This window comes from Sus scrofa, chromosome 1 (assembly GCF_000003025.6).
Source record: "Sus scrofa isolate TJ Tabasco breed Duroc chromosome 1, Sscrofa11.1, whole genome shotgun sequence".
NCBI lineage: Eukaryota > Metazoa > Chordata > Mammalia > Artiodactyla > Suidae > Sus > Sus scrofa.
In genome coordinates, this window is record NC_010443.5 from 128,246,934 (window position 1) to 128,269,584 (window position 22,651).

The 22,651-nt window shown below is 42.7% G+C and overlaps 2 protein-coding genes across 5 annotated transcripts in view; one reads left to right on the plus strand and one right to left on the minus strand.

Moving 5' to 3' along the window:
- The window catches only part of EPB42 (erythrocyte membrane protein band 4.2), a 21,834-nt gene extending 15,071 nt beyond the window's left edge, over window positions 1-6,763 (plus strand). For 2 of the 3 annotated variants that reach the window (XM_013993102.2, XM_021097044.1), the window contains exons 11-13: window positions 2,370-2,524; window positions 3,589-3,722; window positions 5,518-6,763. In XM_013993102.2, coding sequence (XP_013848556.1) covers window positions 2,370-2,524; window positions 3,589-3,722; window positions 5,518-5,680 — 452 coding nt within the window. In that variant the 3' untranslated portion in view covers window positions 5,681-6,763. The remainder of the gene's footprint in view (window positions 1-2,369; window positions 2,525-3,588; window positions 3,723-5,517) is intronic. The other variant, XM_021097033.1, reaches the window with a different exon arrangement.
- CCNDBP1 (cyclin D1 binding protein 1) lies at window positions 6,178-22,601 on the minus strand. Of its 2 annotated transcripts, none has more exons than XM_021097084.1 (11): window positions 22,356-22,601; window positions 22,076-22,135; window positions 21,704-21,783; window positions 17,123-17,204; window positions 16,068-16,164; window positions 15,827-15,894; window positions 15,155-15,231; window positions 14,308-14,588; window positions 11,788-11,848; window positions 10,245-10,291; window positions 6,178-9,984 (listed from the first exon to the last, which is right to left on the minus strand). In XM_021097084.1, exons 1-11 carry the CDS (start codon window positions 22,462-22,464, stop codon window positions 9,873-9,875), a joined length of 1,074 nt encoding a protein of 357 aa, XP_020952743.1. In that variant the 5' UTR covers window positions 22,465-22,601; the 3' UTR covers window positions 6,178-9,872. The 2 variants fall into 2 exon arrangements, with proteins under 2 accessions (XP_020952743.1, XP_020952741.1); XM_021097082.1 differs by having other exon boundaries at window positions 9,498-9,984; window positions 22,311-22,591.

Below are 22,651 nucleotides of genomic sequence, written 5' to 3' on the forward strand. Positions count from 1 at the left end.
AGGATCCAGTGTTGCCATGAGCTTGGGTGAGCTGTGGTGTAGGTGCAGACGTGGCTCAGATCCCACGTCTATGGCTCTGATGTCGGCCTGCAGCTACAGCTCCAATTTGACCCCTAGCCTGGGAACCTCCACATGCCTTGGGTGCTGCCCGAAAAAGACAACGACAACAACAACAAAGATTCTTATTTAATTGTCTGGGATGGAATCTAGGCACTGGTATTTTTTTCAAAGCTCCCTATGTTATCCTACAGTTGCAACTAGAGAAGTTGTTGAAACTTCGCTGCACACGAGAACCATCTGGGAGAAGTTTGATGCTCACCCTGCATCCCAGACCAATTAAGTCAGAAACTCCACAGTTTGACCCAAACACCAAATTTTTTATCCTTGGGTTATTCCAATGCGTAGGCAATAGAATCAGTGGAATAGAGCTTGTCTATAGGATTGCAGCAGCCCCTGACGGCCCCCTGCCTTTAGTCCCTCCAAGGGCAGAAGGTGAGGAGTGGAGGCGGGGTCAGGTTGGGGAGGGGTGTGAGAGCCAGAAGGGGCCAAATCATGAAGAGGCTTGTAGATCCTGCTGGGAGTTTGGGTTTCATTCTCACGTAATAGGTGAAAGTTTTTAACCAAGGGTGTTGATATGTTTAGAAATTCATTTAAAAAAAAAAAAAAAGAACTCTAGAGAAGAATGGAAGGGGTCATATTATGTGGTTCTCAACCTTGCCTGCATGTTGACTCACCCAGGGAACTTTAAAAGTACCGATGCCTGGGCCTCACAGATGTGATTGATTTGGGGTATGGCCTGGCACTGCAGTTGTCTTATAAAGCTTCCCATGTGACTCTTAGCATGTATTTAATGTTGAGAACCACTGGATTAGAGGTTGGAAGGTTTTTGTAATAATCGAGCCAAGAAAGGAAGGACAAACTAAACTGGCAGCACGTTTTGAATGAAGTCATACTAAAGAGGTGGGTCAGATTGCGCTTGTGTATGTGGGGTGGGGGCGGGGAGACTCCAGTTTGGGTGCTCCTCTAGAGTAGGGCAAATGGGCGAGGGCAGGTTTGTGGGGAGAGGATGAGTTCTGTTTGTGGCACGTTGGGTTTGAAAGCCTGTGAGACCTTCCAGCTGAGGCAGCCTGTAGGCAGCTGGAACTCCAGACCTGGTATTCAAGATAATGCCTGAGTGGGGACTGGGGAGGAGGAAACCTAGGCAGCACCAGCAAGTAGGCAGCAGTCAGGGAGAGAGCAGAGTAAGACACTGAAAAGGCCAAGAGAGGAAAGGGGAGCCCAGTAAGGTCAGCAGAGAGGCCACAACAGTTCAAGGCTGAAAAGCATCCACTGACAGAGAGAAGCAATGGCGAAAGCGAGCCGAGATGTGCAGGCCTTCCTGGAAGAATGGATGAAAAAAGCAGAGAGGCTGGGTGGGTAGTAGTCAGCCAGAGACACTGGGGAGAGGGAGGGTGTTCTTTGTTTCCTTTTAAGATGAGAGAGAGCAGAATCTGCTTACATACTGTGAATAAGTAGAGAAAAAAAGACTGAAGCCTCAGGAGAGATGGGTTATAAATGATAGTGCAACCCTTGGGGAAATCAAAGGCAACTAGAATCAACATAGCTCACATTTATGGAGCACTTATTTTTGGAAAATATGATGTTAAGTGTTCTATATATGTTAGTTCATTTATCCTCACAAAGACCTTATGAGGCAAAATCTATTATTAAACCCACTTTATAGATGAGGAGACTGAGACACAGAGAGTTAAATGGCTTGGCCAAAGTTACAGTAGTTAAGCAGCGGTGGGGTCAGGATGGGACACAGATTTAAAAAGTAAAGGACAGGACTTGGGAAGGGGAAGAGGGGACAGTCCATCCACCTGGGAGGGGTGACAGCAGGGGTAGGTGTCTATATCTATAGGTTGGGGATCAGACCATGAGCTTACCAGGATTCCTCAAAGACGAAGGATTACTTCATTTCTCTGCAAAAGGGAAAGGGCAGAAGCAGAGAACAGGGGGAGACTAAGCAAGCCCACATTCAGCCATGGCTTAGTGGCAGGTCTGAGACCAGCACTTCACATGCACTGTCTCATTAACCACAAGCCATCCTGTCAGGTAGACATTATGATTAGACAAGGAAACTGAGGCCCCAAGAGTTTCACTTGTTCTAGTTCCAGGGACCTTTCCACTGCACTGATGAAGAGGTCACCCGAGGGTGTTGGTGGTGACAAGTGGCTTCTTGAGTGAGTTCAAATCAGAAATTGCTATAAGGAATGAGGCATTGTTCTGGCTTCAGTGAGGTCCTGACTCCTTTGTATAATGTGTGAAGTTATTAGGGGTGCAAACACCCATCCCTTGGCACTGATTCCACCAGTCATGTGTTTCAGCTAAGAAAAGACACTCCTTCCTGTCCTTCTCCAATTTTGAACAAAACCCACCAGAGAATACATTGCTCAGACTCACCGCCATGGCAACGCACTCCACGCTTACCTGCTTTGATCAGAAAGACATCGCCATTTGCAGGCCACAACTTGCCATCGAGGTAGGAACCAGTCCTTACCCAAATTGCCAGCATTTGCTGTTACTCAGGTCCCCAATTCAGAAGGAACAGGGCCCCTCAAGCTTCAGAGAAGCTGACTGTGCTGAAGAGCTACCAGGAAAGGCTGGGTTGGGAGCTCCATCTCTTGAAAGAAATGGTTTCTTATCTATGCTATTAAGGTTTAAATCTTCCAACTTTAGTTGATTAAGGTTTCTAAAATTGGGCGTCTTCCCAGTTGCTGCCTCCATACTTACAGGAATAATAATAGCCTATGTTTATTTACCATTTTATACATGTGTGTATTTTCACCTTTTGCTTAATACAAAAGTCATGGGAGGTGGACAGTTCCCATTATTCAGATGAGAAACAGTCCCAGAGAGCATCATGCCCACAATCAGAAAAATGGGACATTTTAGAGACTTAGGGCTGTTGGTCAAGTCCTCTTTCCACATGTCATCTGGACCACAATGAATGTGACCTGGTCTCTGCTCTGGAGGAGGTGAGACTTGGGTAAGGGAGACACAACATGTGGTCTTCTATGTCAGTGCTGTAACAGAGGTACAAGGTCACTCTGAAACAAGTGGAGTCAAGTGGTGGGTTTGGGAAAGACTTCATGGAGGAGGTGGCATTTGTGCTGGGCCTTGAAAAATAGGTAAGCTTTCAGTGCAGAGGTGGGGGAAAAATTACAGGCAGAAGACTGAGTAAAGGGGCCCAAAGGAAGAGGGCCTGAGGGGTGTGCTGGGGCTGGGATGTCTGTTATTGAGGGGAAGAACAAATGAGCCTGGGGTGGGGGGTGGTAGGTGGGGGTGAGACCCTGAAGGGTTCTGAATGCCAAGTGAAAGTGAATTCTGAAGACAATGAGTGAAGGAAAGGCACCTTCAGAGATGGTCAGTGATGGGTCACGGGGGAAAGTAAATGCAGAAAGACCAGGCAGAGGGGTAGAGAAGTCAGCTGTGGTGCCTGGGTGAGGATGGCAGAGACAGGAGAGTAACCAAGGAGGGTACAGAGAGGGTGGCCAGGAGAGGAAGGGAGTGACTGCAGCTCTGTGCTCTTGGCATCTCCCACAGATGCCAGAGACAGCAGTGCAGCATCAACCCCTAACGGCCTCAGTCAGTATCCACAACACCCTAGATGCTCCCCTGAATGACTGTGTCATCTCCATCTTCGGAAGGGGCCTCATTTACAGAGAGAAGAGCTACAGGTAAGAGACCTCAAGCTTCTCATCCCACAGAAACCTCTCAAATGGTCAGAAAGGCAGGGATCCAAGATTAATAGCTGTCTTTAGGCTGTGTTCATGAAGACAAATACCCGCCAGAGTTGAACCAGAGTATTAGGGCCTCTCTCATCCTGGGGTCACCAACGTCTACAGGGCTGCAGGGGTGTGGGAGGCTGTGTGCCCCTTGGGCACCTGACACTGTCTGCTGCCCTGGTCATGCAGCAAGAGTCCAGGTACTGCTGGTGAATGCAGGCGAGGGGTTCAGGGCTGGGTGAGAGCAATTATCACAGGGAAGCTAGGCTGCCCTCAGTGTGGCCAGAGTGCTGCATTCTACTAGTGATACTACAATACACCGTGTCATTTACACATTCCCTTGTGTTCCTCCCATTCCCCACTCTACTCCCACCACCACTCTTTACAGCCTTTTTAAGAATGTGTAAAATGTGTACTGTCGCTACATGAGCCTGTATTTTTAACTTAAAAAAGTGATGTTATGTCTTCTTCTTCTTATCATTCCGAACTATGTTTAAGATGCATCCACTTATGTCAAGTCCATTGCTTCTGCTACATAATCCTCCCATCACACACATCCCCCACTTGCTACCACACCACTCCACAGTGATGGGCACCCAGAGTGCCTCCACCTATCCTGTTGGAGTGAACATCGTCACACTTGGCCCCTTATACACTTGCTTGGGACCCTGTATGTATGGGGGTGTGTCATGCCCAGGAATGGAGTTGCTCAGTCACAGGCTCAGCATCCTACCATCCCCTCACTCTTGGGAATATCCATTTTTTCTAGTCTGAGAGAAATAAGATAATATTATTTTTCTAATTTGCAACTCTTTTTTTTTCCCACTGTACAGCAAGGGGGTCAGGTTATCCTTACATGTATACATTACAATTACATTTTTTCCCCCACCCTTTGTTAATTTGCAACTCTTAATATGTTTATTGGCCTTTTCCCTTTCCTCCTCAATATAATTTGTTCCTAATTTTGCCCGCTTTGCTTCTGAGCTTCTTGCCTTTTACCCTTGATGTGTGGGAGATCCCTGTTTGGTCTAGGTTATTAGTCCTTTGTTGCTTTTAGATGTTGCAAGTATCTTCATTCATTGTCCCCCCTCCTCTGGTGAATACATACGTATAGTTCATAGTTCATGATGCCTCCTCCTGCTGCCCCTGAGGTCTGACAGGTTGTCTGGTTGTTGGGCCACTGCCTCGGCCTCATGCAATTCAGTGAGTCACTCTTGTCCATAAGTTGAGAAGAGAGAGACTGCCAACATTTAACCAGGCTTCTGTGGTCTCAAAGATCATTTGTGGGGCAAAGCTCCTCAAAGGAAATCTGCATCATTCCCTCATTTCACCATAAGGTCCACAGGTGGCCAGGAGGTTGCTGAGGGGGCTCCAAACACCTGTGGACATTCTGACATCTTCTCAATATGTCCACCACACCCAGGGGAGTTAGCAATGTGAGGGTTCCAAAACCACAGCTTTCCCAAACACCCCAGTACTATTACCAAGAATGGGCCCAGACTGAAGTCATGGGTCATAAAAGAAACAACAGAGGCAACTCAGGAGCCCTTAGAATGGGATGTTTCTCTTCTCAATCATACAACTGCTCATCATAGGAGACTCCTGCCTTCAAACCTGTTTTAACAGCAAGGTACTTGGATGTCTATTTCTTCATCCCACCTCTTCAAGTAGGGTAGAATCAGTCACTGGGACCAGGAAAGCAATGACCCTGGGACAGATCTAGTACCTGCCTTTTCCTTTATTTTAGATTAAGTTCAGTGCAGCCTGGACGCACCGTGTGCACCAAACTCCAGTTCACACCAATGCACGTGGGGCTCCAGAGGCTCACAGTGGAAATGGACTGCAACATGTTCCAGAACCTAACCAACTTCAGAAGTATCACTGTAGTAGCCCCTGAACCTCCAGCTTAAACTTCCAGCTCCGCATCGCTCCCCCCAACAACCCCTTTGAATCTACAATTGAAAACCAAATGTGCTGGGAAGAGACACTTTGCTTGTCAGACAAATGAATCTCCGGGATGAGTCTAAGAGTTGGAGAACAAAATCAGAGTCCCAGAAATCAATAGGAAAGATATTCATTTCTATCACAAGGCACCCATGAAGACTAGCTGCTTAAAAGAGAAACTAATGGGCTTCAGGAATAAAAAGACTTTGTGGAGTTTCCTGGTGGCACAAGGAGTTAAAGGTCCATCATTGTCACTGCTGTAGCTTGGGTCACTGCTGTTCCCTGACCTAGGAATTTTTGCATGCCGTGTGTGTGGTTAAAAACAAAAAACAAACAAAAAAAGCCCCCTTTGTAAAGGTACTCCAATAAATAAACTCAGATTTTTCAAGTTCAGGGTTTTCTTAACCATTTTACTGCTCCCTAACACATTCATTAATTTATATGTAAGGAAAACAACCAAACATTTAAATTATTCTTATATTTCTGATGAAATGGGACACTATTACCTAAAAACGGGATCTTTTAGGTAATCCTTTGCTGTTTGTTTTTTAGGACTGAATGTGTGGCTTATGGAAGTTCCCAAGCTAGGGGTCAAATTGGTGCTGCAGCTGCTGGCCTATGCCATAGCCACAGCAACACAGGATCTGAATTGCGCCCAACTTAGACCACTAATAGCAACGCCAAATACTTAACCAACGAGTGAGGCCAAGGATTGAACCTGCATCCTCATGGATACTACTTGGGTTTGTTACCACTAAGCCACAAAGGGAACTCCATCTTCTAGTAAAGTCATTTTAAGATTACACTGACAGGTGCCATTCCTGACCATTATCCTTAAAGAGCCAAAGATGACTGAACAAAGTTATAAAATATACAACATAAGACCTGAGCACAGAATGATATTCTAGATTCCGCCATAGATAAGTCCTTATTAGAGTTAAATATCATCAAATATTAAATATAGCACAATTAAGTCTGATGATAATAACATGAATTTGGTCAGTAGAGAAATACACAATTATTAAGTATATAGAAAAGAGGCCCTATAAGAAAAGAAAAAAAAACTGAACTCCTTTTGTACAAAGTTAGGTTTTTTTTGGTTAACATTTTGTTGCTTTGGTACTCTCAGTTTTAGTTCTTTATAATACTTGTTAAAAGTACAGAATGGGGAGTTTCCACCATGGCGCTGCAGAAACAAATCCAACTAACAACCAGGAGGCTGCGGGTTTGATTCCTGGCCTTGCTCAGTGGGTTAAGGATCTGGTGTTGCCATGAGCTGTGGTGTAGGTCATAGACCCGGCTCAGATCCTACATTGCTATGGCTGTGGCGTAGGCTGACAGCTGTAACACCAGTTTAACCCCTAGCCTGGGAACCTCCATCTGCCGTGGGTGTGGCCATAAAAAGCAAAATCAATAAACAAAAAATGAAAAATCATTGCAATTCTCACAATAAAAAAATTTTAAAAATGAAAAAAAAAAATACAGAATGGCACTTTGTAAAAGTAAATTAAAACTCTTTTGGGGAGTTCCCGTCGTGGCGCAGTGGTTAACGAATCCGACTAGGAACCATGAGGTTGCGGGTTCAGTCCCTGCCCTTGCTCAGTGGGTTAAGGATCCGGCGTTGCCGTGAGCTGTGGTGTAGGTTGCAGACATGGCTCGGATCCTGCGTTGCTGTGGCTCTGGCATAGGCTGGTGGCTACAGCTCCGATTAGACCCCTAGCCTGGGAACCTCCATATGCCGCAGGAGCGGCCCAAAGAAATAGCAAAAAGACAAAAAAAAAAAAAAAAAAACTTTTGGGCGTTCCCGTAGTGGCGCAGTGGAAACAAATCCAACTAGGAACCATGAGGTTGCGGGTTTGATCCCTGGCCTTGATCAGTGGGTTGAGTATCTGGTGTTGCTGTGGCTGTGGCATAGGCCGGCAGCTACAGCTCAAATTAGACCCCTAACCTGGGAACCTCCAAATGCTGAGGGTTGTGGCCCTAAAAAGACAAAAGACAAAAAAACAAAAAACAAAAAAAAAAACCCACACAAAATCTCTTTGGACTTAAGGAATTTCAACCCCAAGTACACACTAGTCTCTCAAAAGAAAAGCTGCTGGATTTGGAAGGTATTATGCTAAGTGAAATATATCAGACAGAAAAAGATAAATACTGTATGATATCACATACATGTAGAATCTAAAAAATACAACAAACTAATGAATATAAGGAAAAAAAAGAAGGGGTTGGGGAGAAATGAATCAGCGGAAATGAATCTGACTAGCATCCATGAGGACACAGGTTTGATTCCTGGCCTCACTCAGCGGGTTAAGGACCAAGCGTTGCCATGAGCTGTGTTGTAAGTCACAGACTCAGCTTGGATTCTGCATTGCTATGGCTGTGGTTTAGGCCAGCAGCTACAGCTCCAATTCGACCTCTAGCCTGGGAACCTCCATATGCCATGGGTGCAGCCCTAAAAAGACAAAAAAAAAAAAAACAGCTGCTGTTACTGACTATATCTCAAGAGACCAAGGGGATGTCAGAAGGGCGGATGTGATGAAGTACACCTATACAAGACAAAGGACCAGCATTAGAAGTATGGAAACCAGTAATACATGCATAAGGTCTAAGGCAGGTCACTAAAATATGCAGTATTGTATACCTTATTTTCCAAGATGTGATCTTCCATACTGATGCAAAAATATTATTGTCTGTTAATGATTTTGCAAAAGGATTAACCAAAGAGGCCCTTAAAGTTATATAAACTCTCAGACATTTAAAATTTTTGACTTATAAAAACTTTGTACTTGGGAGTTCCTGCTGTGGCTCAGTCGGTTAAGGACCCACCACTGTCTCTGTGAGGATAAGGGTTTGATCCCTGGCCTGGCTCAGTGGGTTAAGGATCTGGAGTTGCCATGGCTGTGGTGTAGGGCCCAGCCTGTAGCTCATATTTGACCCCTAGCCCAGGAACTTCCATGTGCTGCAAGTGCAGCTGTTAAAAAAAAAAAAAAATTGTGCTTACATTTGGAGACACATAATACAAAACAGACAATAACAATTTAAGTATGCATAAGGAAAACAAGGCTGTTCAATAAGGTGGACAAATCTTAATAACTGAGCTTGTTAACATAAAAAACAGAAGAGGCAGTTATTTTATCAGCAAAATGGGTTTGTTCTGGAACAGCAAAGAACTGCAATTAGGGTCAAGAAGGTTATAGTAAAAGCCACCACAAAGGAGGAAGTTGGGAGCAGCTGTTTTGAACAACTGCTCAAACGGAGGAAAGCGAGAGTTCTGGGTGATGAGGGGTTCCCACTGCCTTAGTAGCTGGGGTAGTCAATTTCTGGCAGGAGATGCAACTCACATCACTTCTATCAGGAATTCAGTCTTTCCTGTTACTTAGAGTGGCAGTGCATGAGTGCTCCCCCTTCTGGCCTCTCGACTCCATTTTTTTTTTAATTTTTTTTAATTAATTTTTTTAGTTAAAAAAAAATTTTTTTTTCAACTCTATTTTACACAAGATTTCCCCCTATTAATTTTCACAAGCTCAATACCAAAAAATAATTTCAGAGCCACTGAGTAACCTAACCTGGAATAATATTCAGGAGAAGTTGCTGGTGAGAATAACTATAAAACATGCTGAAGTACTAACAAGGCCTTTGGAGGCATCTGCTCTAAATAAAGTGTTTTTGTTCTAAATATGTTTCTGATCAGAATCAGATCTTTAGACCTAAAAACCTAAACAAAAGCAATATTCTAGTCTCAACCCACATATTTCTGGTAGAAAGACACTTTGGAAGGGTACCTCAGTTAATCAAGCATTTTACTGGCACCAAGCATTTTACTGACACTATCAACATCTTTAACAAAGAAATGACACACTTTACTGCAAAAAGGGCAGCTTCCCCAGGAATCTCTGAGAGGCAACTCAAGAACAAACACTCATACAATTATCTTTTGTATCTAGCACAGAAAAATATATCATACTTAAATGGTTTATAAATAATTACTAGTATGACCTAATCAATAATCTTTGGTAATAGTGTCTCTTAATTAATAAGTATAGACAGGAACTCCGTTTTGTTCTAGAAAGCATCCTAGCCCCACTCTAAAAGCAGACATCAGAGCTTGGCTGAGATAGTAGGAAAGGGACAGAGAAGAGTACGAATGAGCCTGAAAACTCATAATTCAACTTCATTAGTGAGCTCCTTGATTCTGTTCATGCAATGATCAACAGCATTAATAAGTAAAGGGATCCAGCTATCTTCTGGCTGTGGGGTCACATGACTTGCTCTGTGAATGGAATGGGAAAGAGAAATTAAATGTATTTACACTGACTGTCAAGGGAAAACCTATCCCCAACAGAGAGCACAGGGAAAACTACAGTAAGAAAAGCAAGTTTCTTTGCCGACACTCAGCTATTTCACAAGTGAAGATGAAAGAAAACACTATACCCACTTTCTCCTACTCCTCAAAATGGGGGTGAAGGAGTTAAGAATGACTGGACAGGTTTATTCTCAAAAAGCTATTTGGGAAGAAGTCTTCATACTCACTTTGTAATTTCCAGTGCTTTCTCTAAAACAGATACAAGTTTTGCAGCCTAGGAAAAAAACAAAGAAGTTACTCACTTTGAGCCCTACCATAAAAATGAAAGGAATAAAAAAAGAAAAGGAGAGTTAAAATATTTTAAGGAGCTCCTAAAGTTCCCATGTGGTATTGTCACTGCTGCAGCTTGGGCTACTGCTGCAGTGCAGGTTTGATCCCTGGCCCAGGAACTTCCCCATGCTCTGGGCACTGCCAAAAAAAAGAAGTTTAAAAAATATCTTAAGGAGTTCCTGCTGCGGTGCAGCAGGCTAAGGATCTGGCATTGTCACCACTGCAGCTCAGGTCACTACTATGGTGTGGGTTTGATCCCTGGTCTGGGAACTTCTGCATGCCAAGGGTGTAACCAAAGAAAAAATATTTTAAGACTCAACTAATAAAAACTCATTGGAAAAAAAAAAAAAAGAAACCTTGGAGGAAACAGTCAAAAACAAAAATGACTGATTAGATTAGGATGGTGGGATCATGGATTATTTTTTATTTAGCAAAATCTTATTAATACCATTGCTGTAATACCTTCATAAGCTTTTTTTTTTTTTTTTAATTTAAAATAGTTTTAGAGGAGTTCCTCTAAATAAAACAGAGGAGTTCCTGTTGCGGTTCCATAGATTAAGAACCTGACTTGTATCCATGAGCATGTGGGTTTGATCCCTGGTCTTGCTCAGTGCATTAAGGATCCAGTGTTGCAGCAAGCTGTGATGAAGGTTGCAGATGTGGATTCCTATTCTACTCCAAGGTGTCTGTACACTGTGAAGATGCATTTGATAACTTTAACTTCCACTAATTTATCTAATAAGGGCTGATACATCTAATGGTAAAATATTAGCCATTGGCAGTTCTACTTCTCTTTCCAATAAAATGATAAGAACTTAAAGTTTATAAAAATAAGAGAATAGAACTTGAGCACAGAACCAAGGACTTGAAAGTATAATAAAATCAGATTTTTATAAAGAGATTGACTCTTCGTGGTTAAATCACACATGTATTGATATTAAAGCAAAGTGTTTTTTGTTTTTGTTTTTTGGTTGCGCCTGTGGCACGCAGAAGTTCCTGAGCAAGGGACTGAATCTGCACCACAGCAGTGACAATGCTGGATCCTTAACTGTTAGGCCACCAGGGAATTCCCAGAGCATGCTTCTGAATCACTTATTTTGGCCTATAGCAGAAATTAGAAACTTGAGATTTCAGGTTGAGAGAATCCTAAAGCACTGCGGCAATTAAGACTTTCTTTTCAAAGCAGCATTTTTCTAAGGTCTCGAGGTTTTTCTAAATAATTACCCAAGTGGTTATGGAAGAGAGTACTACTAGAGCTCATTAATTCAAATTCAGCAAATATTTATCAAGTACAAACATATGTAAGAATTATGACACTACTGTTGTACTTGTACCAAGCATAACAAAGAAATACATTCCCTATAGCTTAAAGGAAACACTAGTGATCACTGAAATTCTATCAGTTAGGTCTGTGGCTACTCCCTCAAAGCCAGTACTTACATTGAGTCGCACAGTCAGGTGGCACACAGGTGGGTATATGCTCAGAGCCAAATCATCCACACTAAGGGCAGAAAGCAAAAATAACCATTAATACCCCAAAAAGAGTAACAACAACAAAAAAAGCTCAGCTAAATGATTTCTAATACACAACTATGGATGCAACTAGTGAGAAAATAACTCAGAAATATCTATCGGTTCCTTAAACCGGGCAACCAATGAATAACCAATTCGACCGGTATTTACTGAATACATACACACCCTGTTTCACGAAAGAGCTAGGGAAAAAAACTCCCTTGGCCATTAGGATGGAATGTGATTAATTCAGTTAAAAACATGAGGATCTGAAACCATCAATTTAATAACTGACACAGGCAGGGTTCATCCCTGAATGCCACTAAAATGGGCACCACTTTAACCAAGCAATCAATTTAGGACCACCAATAATGGGACAAACTAATAACTATGTGCCTCCCTGATATAATGCAATGAAAAGCAATTCTTGCCAAAAAATGTTTAAACTGAATATAATCTATAATCATGAGAAAACAATCACATGAATCCAGACCTTTGGATTTTCTAAAAGGCAACTGATCTAGACTCTGTAAAAATGTCAATGTCAAAAAAGGTTAAAAATGGAGTTCCCACCATGGTGCAGCGGAAACAAATCCGACTAGGAACCATGAGGTTGCAGGTTCAATCCCTGGCCTTGCTCAGTGGGTTAAGGATCCGGCGTTGCCATGAGCTGTGGTCTAGGTTGCAGATATGGCTCAGATCCTGCATTGCTGTGGCTGTGGCTGTGGCCGGCAGCTACAGCTCCAATTTCACCCCTAGCCTAGGAACCTCCATGTGGTACAGGTGCAGCCCTAAAAAACAAAACAAAAAAAAAGTAAAAAAAAAAAAAAAAAAAGGACAGAGACTATTCTAGTTGCAAGAGACCAAAAAGGGGAAAAAAAGAAAAAAGCTGTCAGAAATTTTACAGACAACTGGAGAAATGTAAATATTAGGTAATGCTGTTATATTCAGTGATAAATTTCTTATATGTAACACGAAGAAAAAGCATAAGAATGTCTGTTCTTAGAAGATACATGCTGAAATTTAGGGGTGAAATGTCATCAATATCTGCAACTTACTCTCAAATGGTTCAGGGATAAAAATGCTACATCTAATTATAGAGAAATAAATTAATACAGAAAAAAATGTGAACACCACCACCTCACACTGGTCAGAATGGCTATCATTAATAAACCTAAAAATAACAATGCTAGAGAGGCTGTGCAGAAAAGGGAACTCTCCTACAATGTTGGTAGGAATGTAAAATGTTAAAACCACTATGGAAAACAGTATGGAGGTTCCTCAGAAAACTAAATGTAGAACTACCATATGACCCAGCAATTGCACACCTGAGCACATATCCGGACATAACCATAATTCAAAAAGTTACATGCACTCGTACACTCACAGCAGCCCTATTCACAATAGCCAAGATAGGGAAACAACCTAAATGTCCATCGACAGATGAATGGATTAAGAAAATGTGGTACATACACACGATGGAACACTACTCAGCCATAAAAAAGAATGAAATAATGCCATGTCCAGCAACATGGATGCAAACAGAGAATCTCATATAAGTGAAGCAAGTCAGAAAGAGAAAGACAAATCCCATATGATATCACTTATATGTGTAATCTAAAACATGGCACAAGTGAACCTATCTACAGAACAGAAATAGACTCACAGACATAGAAAACAGACTTGTGGTTGCCAAGGGGGAGGGAGGGGGATGGATGGGGAAATTTGGTGTTGGTGGATGAAAACTATTACATTTAGAATGGATAAGCAATGAGGTTTACTATACAGCACAGGGAACTATATCCAATCTCTTCGGATAGAACATGATGGAAGATAGCATGAGATAAAGAGTGTGTGTGTGTCTGTGACTGGGTCAGCAGAAATTGGCACAATATTATAAATCAACTATACTCTAAATTTTAAAACAGATTTTTTTTTTTTTTAAAAAGGAGTTCTCATTGTGGCTCAGCAGTAATGACCCCAACTAGCATCCATGAGGACGCAGGTTTGATCCCTGGCCCAGCTCAGTGGGTTAAGGATCCAGTGGTGCCATGAGCTTTGGTGCAGGTCACAGACATGGCTCAGATCTGGTATTGCTGTGGCTGTAGCATAGGCCAGCAGCTGCAGCTCCAGCTGACCCCTAGCCTGGGAACTTCCATAATGTCACAGGTGTGCTGCTAAAAAGAAAAAATAAATACATTTATTGGGGGGAGGAAAAAGGGACTAAAAAAGAATAGTACCAAAACAGACTGAAAGAAAAAAAGAGAAGAAATGTGAACAAGAGGTGAATCTAGATGGAGATAGAGGTACTCACTGCAATACTTTTTCAACTTTTCTGTTGGTTTGAACATTTTCAAAATAAGAATTGGGAAAAAAATAGGGGGGTGACAGTGCAAGCTGAGCTCAGAATGCTGCTGCTTGGCTGCTTCAAGTGGACATCACACTTACCTAGGGCTGATCTCATCAGAAATGTCCACAATGTCATCCAGCTGGGCCACCTGATCCTTCTTCCCATTCTCTGCCACTGAGAGCCGGATTTTCTTCAGGCAGGCTTTGGATGCTCTCACCAGCGCAAGGCATGGGATTATGAGCTCCTGATCCTCCTCGGACCAATATGAGTCCTGATTGTTTGGACATCCCAATATACCCTCCTCATCTCCATGGTTGTCAGAGTTGTCCTCCTCAATGTCATTCAAAAGGCCACAGTAAGGATCACATTCTTCCACGGCCTAAGACATATCACGCGAATGCCAAGGAGAAAAGAAAAAAAAAATCATTTGTACTTTGAGCATTATGCCTACCCTGTCCCCAAACTTCAGCCAGCTACTACACTCATGGCTACAGAGTTGAATCACTTCATAAATGCTGTTCTGACTCTCCTGGTACCAATCACAGGACAGGAATGATGGGACCTATGTGACTGATACTCAGGACACCTCTCTCTCTCTCTTCCCCCCCTTTTTTTAAGGGCCACATGTGTGGCATATGGAAATTCCCAGGCTAGGAGTCAAATTAGAGCTGCAGCTGCTGGCCTATGCCACAGCCACAGCAACGCCAGATCTGAGCCACATCTGCCACCTACACAGCCACTTGCGGCAATATTGGATCCTTAACACACTGAGCGAGGCCAGAGATGGAACCCACATCTTACGGATACTAGTTGGGTTCTTAACTGAGGGTTCTCAACTGTGGCTGAGCCACAATGGGAACACCCACTCCTCTCTTCATAACCAATGCTCATCTACTAGTCACAGAGGTGCCTTCCAATGACCAGCAAAGAGAGAGGTCCCCTCACCTGCTCCATTTCCTCATGTGCATCCTTTACAAGATTCACACTCTTGGTCAATACTGAAAGGGCTGCAGCTTTGTTATCTATGAGTGAAGAAACAGGAGCACTAAAATTAGAGGAGAAACCCAACAATTCTAAGTCTGCAAAAAGCAAGAAACTATTCTCTTTGAAGGGAGCGCCAAGGACAGTCAATGAGAGCAGCAGTTGAACATAAAATTCTTCTCACATACATCCTCTGGGTACCCAGACAGAGAGCTAAAGAGCCTTTTGTCTTTCCCCACAAGAAGAAATAAAATGGTCACATGATGTTTCTCATCATGGTCCTCTTGGATGACTACTGCTTTTAGCCTAGTGGGCTCTACTTCAGAACCGCTTCAGTGTCCCCCCAGATCAGCACCAGAAGAGCAAACCACATTCATTCAACAAGAGACAGAGCCATAGCCAGAAGGTGTCTGAAGTATGAGAGTATCATGAAGTATGAATTTAGACGTATGAGAGCTAAAAAGACTGGTAAAAAGTATTAATACCTATTTTTTGAAATTGCTGATAAACTAGATCTATTCCACTAAGCTCTTTATTAAGTTAAAATACATATATATTACAAAACTGGAAGCTAGATATGACAGGTCTGTCCGCTCTGGCCAGCAGAGTCAATGCCCACTTCCCATTCTCACCCACCTCTTGGGATTTTAGGCACTTTCTGGCACGCATCCCAGACACTGTTGTAGGAAATGAGGTTCTCAGGGCTGGAGAAATGAATCAATAAGAATGAATCAATAACCTAAGGTCCTGTCTGAAAAAGGTCTTCCTACTGGTCATTACTCTCAGCTATCAGTAACTTCACTGTTAAAATGAGTTTTTCCCCCTCCCAGAAGCAAGGAGCCCCATTAACTGATAACCCAAACCGTGGCATCACTACCTCTGCGTTGGAGTGACGTAGAGCATTTCCACAAGCTGAGCCATGCCATCCACAATGTCAAGAGTGGCACTCCTTACCAGCTTTCTCAAGGTGGTTCCTGCAGCCAAAACCAATGACTAAGCAGCCTGGCCTTCTTTCCAGAAGTCACCATCTGCTTTCCTGAGAGTCTAAGTCCTATAGCATTTGAGGTAATGTGCACCCACATGCTTTAACTGGAGTGCCAACCCAAAACTCACGTTTTATTTATATCCCAATGTCATTTTCTTGCTCCTCCCACCATTCCTTACTGGTATTTTCCAAAAGAGATCTGAAACAAGATCTTTCCATGGCAGCATGTACTCAATCATTAAAAACAGTGGTTCCTTGACAATTGTGGATAAAACACTTCAAGTTTAAAAAATGTGAGTAGCCCTGAAGATCCATGAGACATGTACTCAATTTATAATCGTGGCATGAGGATATTGGCAACATCTCTGAAGCACTGGGACACAGGTTTGACCCCCAGCCAGTACAGCTGGTTAAGGATTTGGCATTGCCACAGCTGCAGCATAGGTCACAACTGCAGCTTGGATCTGATCCCTGGCCCAGGAATTCTATATGTCACAGGGCAACAAAAAGGAAAAATAGTAATTGCAGCATGATTATAATGAAGGCATGAATATACAGGGGAGGCTGGAGACCTCTTAACTTATAAAGGAGATAGAAATAGGATGTGATGTAATATGGGTGGAGAAGCCCGGGGATGGCTGTGGCCTGGGTATGCCTAATATCCAGCCAGCATCTGTGGTGGTTATAACAGGTTGGAGAGAGAGGAGCCTGTGAGAATTAAAAACCTTAGAATCAGGGTAGATGGGAAGAGACCATCTGTATCTTAGCACAAAGGCTTACTTATGAGATCACTTATGTCATAAATTTAAACTTTGATTGAATTTTATGGGAGAAAGTTATATCACATGACCAAATTGCGGTAAAGGTACAAGTGTCAGGACATAAGCTATCATATTAGCAAACATCTATCCCATAAACCAAATGCTCACGTCTGTAGAGAGGCTTACCCTGATCCTTGGGAAGCGAATAGTATGCTGCAATAATTGCCTTGATGGCAGCATGGACTTGTTCACAGAATCTCTGGGTTTCCTAGGAGGTGATGAACCAATTTCAGAATGAAAAAGGGAAATGAATTAGATCATGGTGGTCAGCCCATCTACCGTGGAAGAGCACAAACATCTGTATAGCATCATGAAACATTTTCTGAAGTCCTATTATAAGTTAGGCCTTGTGCTATTCTCATCACATACCAGAGAGGAGTTCGCTGAACACCAGTTACTGAGGTGACAACTCAATAAGACATTAAGAAAGAGCAGGAAAAACTTATTCCTGATACTCTATATCCCAAGATACTCATGATCTGCTTTAAGATAGTCACTGTATCTTAGACCTGGAGTTGGTAAATTAGGGCCCTTGGGCCCAATCAGGTATACTGCCAGTTTCGTAAATAAACTTTTACTGGGACACAACCACACTCTTTCATTTACATACTGTCTATAGTTGTTGTACTATAAGGGCAGTGTCGAGTTCTTAGCCTGCATAGCCTAAAATGTTTACTATCCAGCCCTTTATGGAAGAAGTCTGCCAACCCTATCTTAGATGGTTAAGCAGTTATCTGTCTCTCTGCCTCTTTGTCTTTGTCTGTCTGATCCTAATAGAATCTCAATATATCTAAAGGTCATTAGCATGGATTCTACAATGCTCAGTTTTGACTATTTTCCTCCTATGCAGACATTGGCTTTCTCTTATCTTCCTTGTCCTCATTTCTCTGCTAAATTCTAAGCCAGTGCTATGCAAAATAGGCTCCACGGATTGATGCCAGTCCATAAATGGTCTGTTACCAGTCTGGGATGGGTAAGTACAATGATTCAGAGTATTTAGAAACTTTTATGGCAACTTGACATTGCTTCAACATCCAAACCATAATTTCATAAAAATACCATTCCGTATGGACTGGAATTAACAAAACCATTCTTCAATGGAACTAACCTGCCAAAATCCTAAGAAAACAATTATGATTCAAATAAAATCATATTCTAATTTTTCATCTGTGAGTAAAAAAAACACTGGCCTGAGCATGTACAGAAAAATAGTTCTGTTCTACCTCCTCGTGGAATCTTACTAGCTGTGAATTTTAGCAACAAGTCCTAAGTGTATTTGAAAGAAAGGACTCTCAGTAGATAAGAAAAATAAGGTAATATTACTACTCCCTTTGAAATAAAGATTAACTTTCTTCCACAATGCTTTTAAAGTACTCTCATACAATTCTCATTTTCAACACAAATCTCTGAGATATGTAAGGAGAGAGAGTTTATTACTATAGGTGCAGCAAAATAATATTTTTTTCCTTTTTTTGCTGAAGAAATCAATTTTTTTATTGGCTTACAATGTTGTGTTAGTTTCAGGTGTACAGTTAAATGACTCAGCTTTATACACACGCACACACATATACATATGAAGAGGGGATGGAGATATAAACTTTTTAACACATTTAACTTTGATATGTTTTGACTTTTATATTGATACATGATTACTAATATAAAAAGAAAAAATATGTAAAAATAATTCCATATAAAAAGAGTACTAGAGTTCTCGTCATGGCTCAGAGGAAACGAATCTGACTAGGAACGATGAGATTGCAGGTTTGATCCCTGGCCTCGCTCAGTGGGTTAAGGATCCAGTGTTGCCGTGAGCTGTGGTGCAGGCCAGCAGCTACAGCTCCAATGTGACTCCTAGCCTGAAAACCTCCATATGCCACAGATGCAGCCCTAAAGAGACAAAAAAAAAAAAAAAAAAAAAAAAAAAAATGGAGTTCCCGTTGTGGCACAGTGGTTAACGAATCCGACTAGGAACCATGAGGTTGTGGGTTTACTCCCTGGCCTTGCTCAGTGGGTTAAGGATCCAGCGTTGCTGTGAGCTGTGGTGTGGGTCGCAGACACAGCTCTGATCCCACATTGCTGTGGCTCTGGCGTAGACCGGTAGCTACAGCTCTGATTCGACCCCTAGCCTGGGAACCTCCATATGCCACGGGAGCGGCTCAATAAAAGGCAAAAAGACAAAAAAAAAAAAAAAAAAAAAAAAAAACAAGACAAAAAATATATATACTTTTGCAAATGGCATTATTTCATTTTTTTTATGGATGCCATTTGCAGCAACATGGATGAACCTATCATACTAAATGAAGTTAGACAGTGAAAGGCAAACATCATATTATATCACTTATAAATGGAATCAAAAAAAAGGATGCAAATGAACTTATTCATAGAACAGAAGCTGACTCTCAGACTGAAAAAAAGTCTGGGAGAATGGACTGGGGGTTTGGGATTGACATATTCACAGTGAGATATATGGAATGACTGGCAACAGACTTGCTGTATAGCACACAGAATTCTACCCAATATTCGGTGATAATCTGTGGAAAAAGAATCTGAAAGAGAATGAGTGTGTGTACATGCATAATTGAATCACTTTGTTGTACTACGGAAATTATCAAAACACTGTAAATCAACTGTACTTCAATAAAATCTTTAAAAATGAAAAAAAAATTTTTCATTTCAAAATATCTAGATATACAGACTAAGAGAATTAAAGTATTGACTATAAAAATAAAATAAGGCAATGAATACACCATTTTAAAATAAAATTATTCCTAAATTAAGTTTAACTAGTTCAAGAAATACTGGACATAGAGCATACCTGGCCACAGCCAACAATATTTACTTTCAAGGTTTTTACACTAAAGCATACACTCTTTTATCTAGCAATTCCATTTTTAGGAATTTTTACTGATATACAGATATAAACAAAGATTGTGTTAGGCAATTTAGAACAGCACTGTTTATAACAGTTACAAGTTGGAAACAGCTTAAATGTCCACACAGTACTGGTTAAATAAACTATGGTTGGCAGTTCCCATCATGGTGCAGTGGCAAGGAGCCCGACTAGGATCCATGAGGATGCGGGTTTGATCCCTGCCCTCGCTCAGTGGGTTAAGGATTGCTCCACTGTGAGCTGTGGTGGAGGTTGCAGATGCAACTTGGATCTGGCTTTGCTGTGGCTGTGCTGTAGGCTGGCAGCTACAGCTCCAATTGGACCCCTGGCCTGGGAACCTCCATATGTCGCAGGTGCAGCCCTAGAGAAGACCAAAAAAAAAAAAAAAAAAAAAAGACAAACATAAACTATAGTTATATCCACACTATTGAATATCACACAGCCATTACAAAGAATTGAGCAACTTTATACCTACTTCTAAAAATCAATTTTCAAGCTATGTTGTTAAATTTTTTTAAAAAAAAGGAAAGTCCAGAAAAATGTTTAAGATATTTTACCATAAGAAGAAGTAGGCACATACACGTTAAGTGGGTATATTCATAGTATATATAGGGAATAACACAAAAGGAATAAGCGAGGGGAGATATAAACTTTTCAGCACACTTAATTTAGGTTTTGATATCTTTTGAATTTTATACTAATTCATCGTTACTAATTATAAAAAATAATTCAATATAAAAAAGGTGTTTTGTAGTATAACAGAATAGGTGTAGCTTAGACATGAGACAGAACCTAATTTATTTTGTTTTTGTTTTTGGCTGGGCCCACAGCATGCCAAAGTTCCTGGGCCAGGGATGGAACACTTGCCACAGCTGTAACCAGAGCCACAGCAGTCACAATGCCAGATCCTTAACCTGCTGAGCCACAAGAGAATCCCAGAACCTAATTTTAATCCTAGCACCCCTACTTATCTACCTTAACCGAAGCCTTTGAGCCTGCTTGTTCATCTGTCAAATAGGGATCATGTATCTGAAAACACCCAGTAAATAGCAAGTGCTTAAAATAAAAAATTATCAGAAAGGAAATAACCAGGATGAACCTCAAAATGAACCAATATTGAGGTTCATTTTGAACCTCATTGAACTCACTGAAGTTCCTGTTGTGGCTCAGTGGTAACAAACCCAACTAGTATCCATGAGGACTCGAGTTTCACCCTGGCCTCGCTCAGTGGGTTAAGAATCCAGCGTTGCTATGAGCTGTGGTGTAGGTCTCAGACTGGCTTGGATCTGGTGTGGCTGTGGCATAGGCTGACAGCTGCAGCTCCAATTTGGCCCCTAGCATGGGAACTTCCATATGCCACAGGTACAGCCCTAAAAAGCAAACACAAAAAAAGAACCAATGTTTAGAAGAGCTGCCTACTCCATGTCAAGTACTGCACCTGACAACTTGGTTTTCAGAATATTCCTGTGATATGAGAACTCTTGAGGTTAATGTTCCTATGAAGTCAATAAGATATGCAATCTTACTTGACAGATGAGAAAACTAAATTCCACGCTAAGGAGTTTCCTGATCTCCTAGCAATTAAGGATTTGGTGTTGTCACTGCTGTGGCTCATGTTTGATTCCTGGCCTAGGAACTTCCGAGAGCTGCGGGTGCAGGAAAGAAAGAAAGGAGGAAAGAAGGAAGTCCGGGAGAAAGGGAGGGTGGGAGGAAGGAAGAAAGAAATCCCTTGCTTTGAGTGTAAAACATGAAAGAAAATGAAAGGATTCCTAAAGAATAAAGAGGCACTACAAGGATTCCAGAAAAGTAAAGCCCACCTGAGGAGATGGCAGTGGAAGTCGGGAAAAGACTACGGTCAGAGTAGTGGCTTCCGTGGACACTGTCACAGCTGCCTCATCTGGGAAGAGTCAGAGGAGGAGGCAGAAGCCAGTATGTTAGTGCCAAACGGATAAGGCTGCAGCTGCTGGACGGGCTGTGAAGATAACACGTTCCCTCTCCACCCTTGCCGGCTTAGACGTCTCAAAACACCTCCAAAAATCAGTGTTTTAAATCTCAACCTCAGAGATGCCGAGAATGGGTAAGATGAGGTATCCCCACAGAGGGGACAGGCCGGGGAAAAGCAGGAAGGAAAGGGACAGGGACAACTGAAGAGATGAGAGATGGCAGTCTCCAACAAGAGAGGCACTCACTGAATCTTCTCCAAAAGGTCTCCCGATTAAACTCCTTGGTAGTCTCCCGGGCTTCGCCGACTAGTGGGTTCGGCGTGTGGGCCGGGCCACCGCAAAAGGAAGAGCAGAGGTAAGCGGCGCTACCTGAGGCCCCCATTTCCTCCGCTCCCGCCGGGCCCTGCCGCCCTCCCCTCCCCCGACTCCCCCATCCCTCGCTCCCTGGTGCCGCCGCCGCCCTGGCCCGGCTTCTCCCTACCCACGCCGGTCCCTGTGGGGGTCCGTCTCCACTGTGTCAGCTCACCCCGCACTCCAGGAAGGAGCAACCGAAGCTCCTCTGCTAGGTGCCGGAGCTGCTCCAAAGGCACAGCCAGGGTGGGGACTGGAGCATCAGGGGGAGCTGCATTCGCCATCCCAGTAGGACTCTGGGAGCCAGCGTACTTAGCTGCCACGGAAGCCGCCTGAGCCGCACAGCAGTAGCCACTCCACTTCCGGGCGTCACGGATGCGGGTTCGCTTCCGGCAACAAGAGAAGCCGCCCGCCCCGCCCCGACGTGACTCCACCCCCGCGCCGGGCCCTGACCACACACGCAAGGCGACG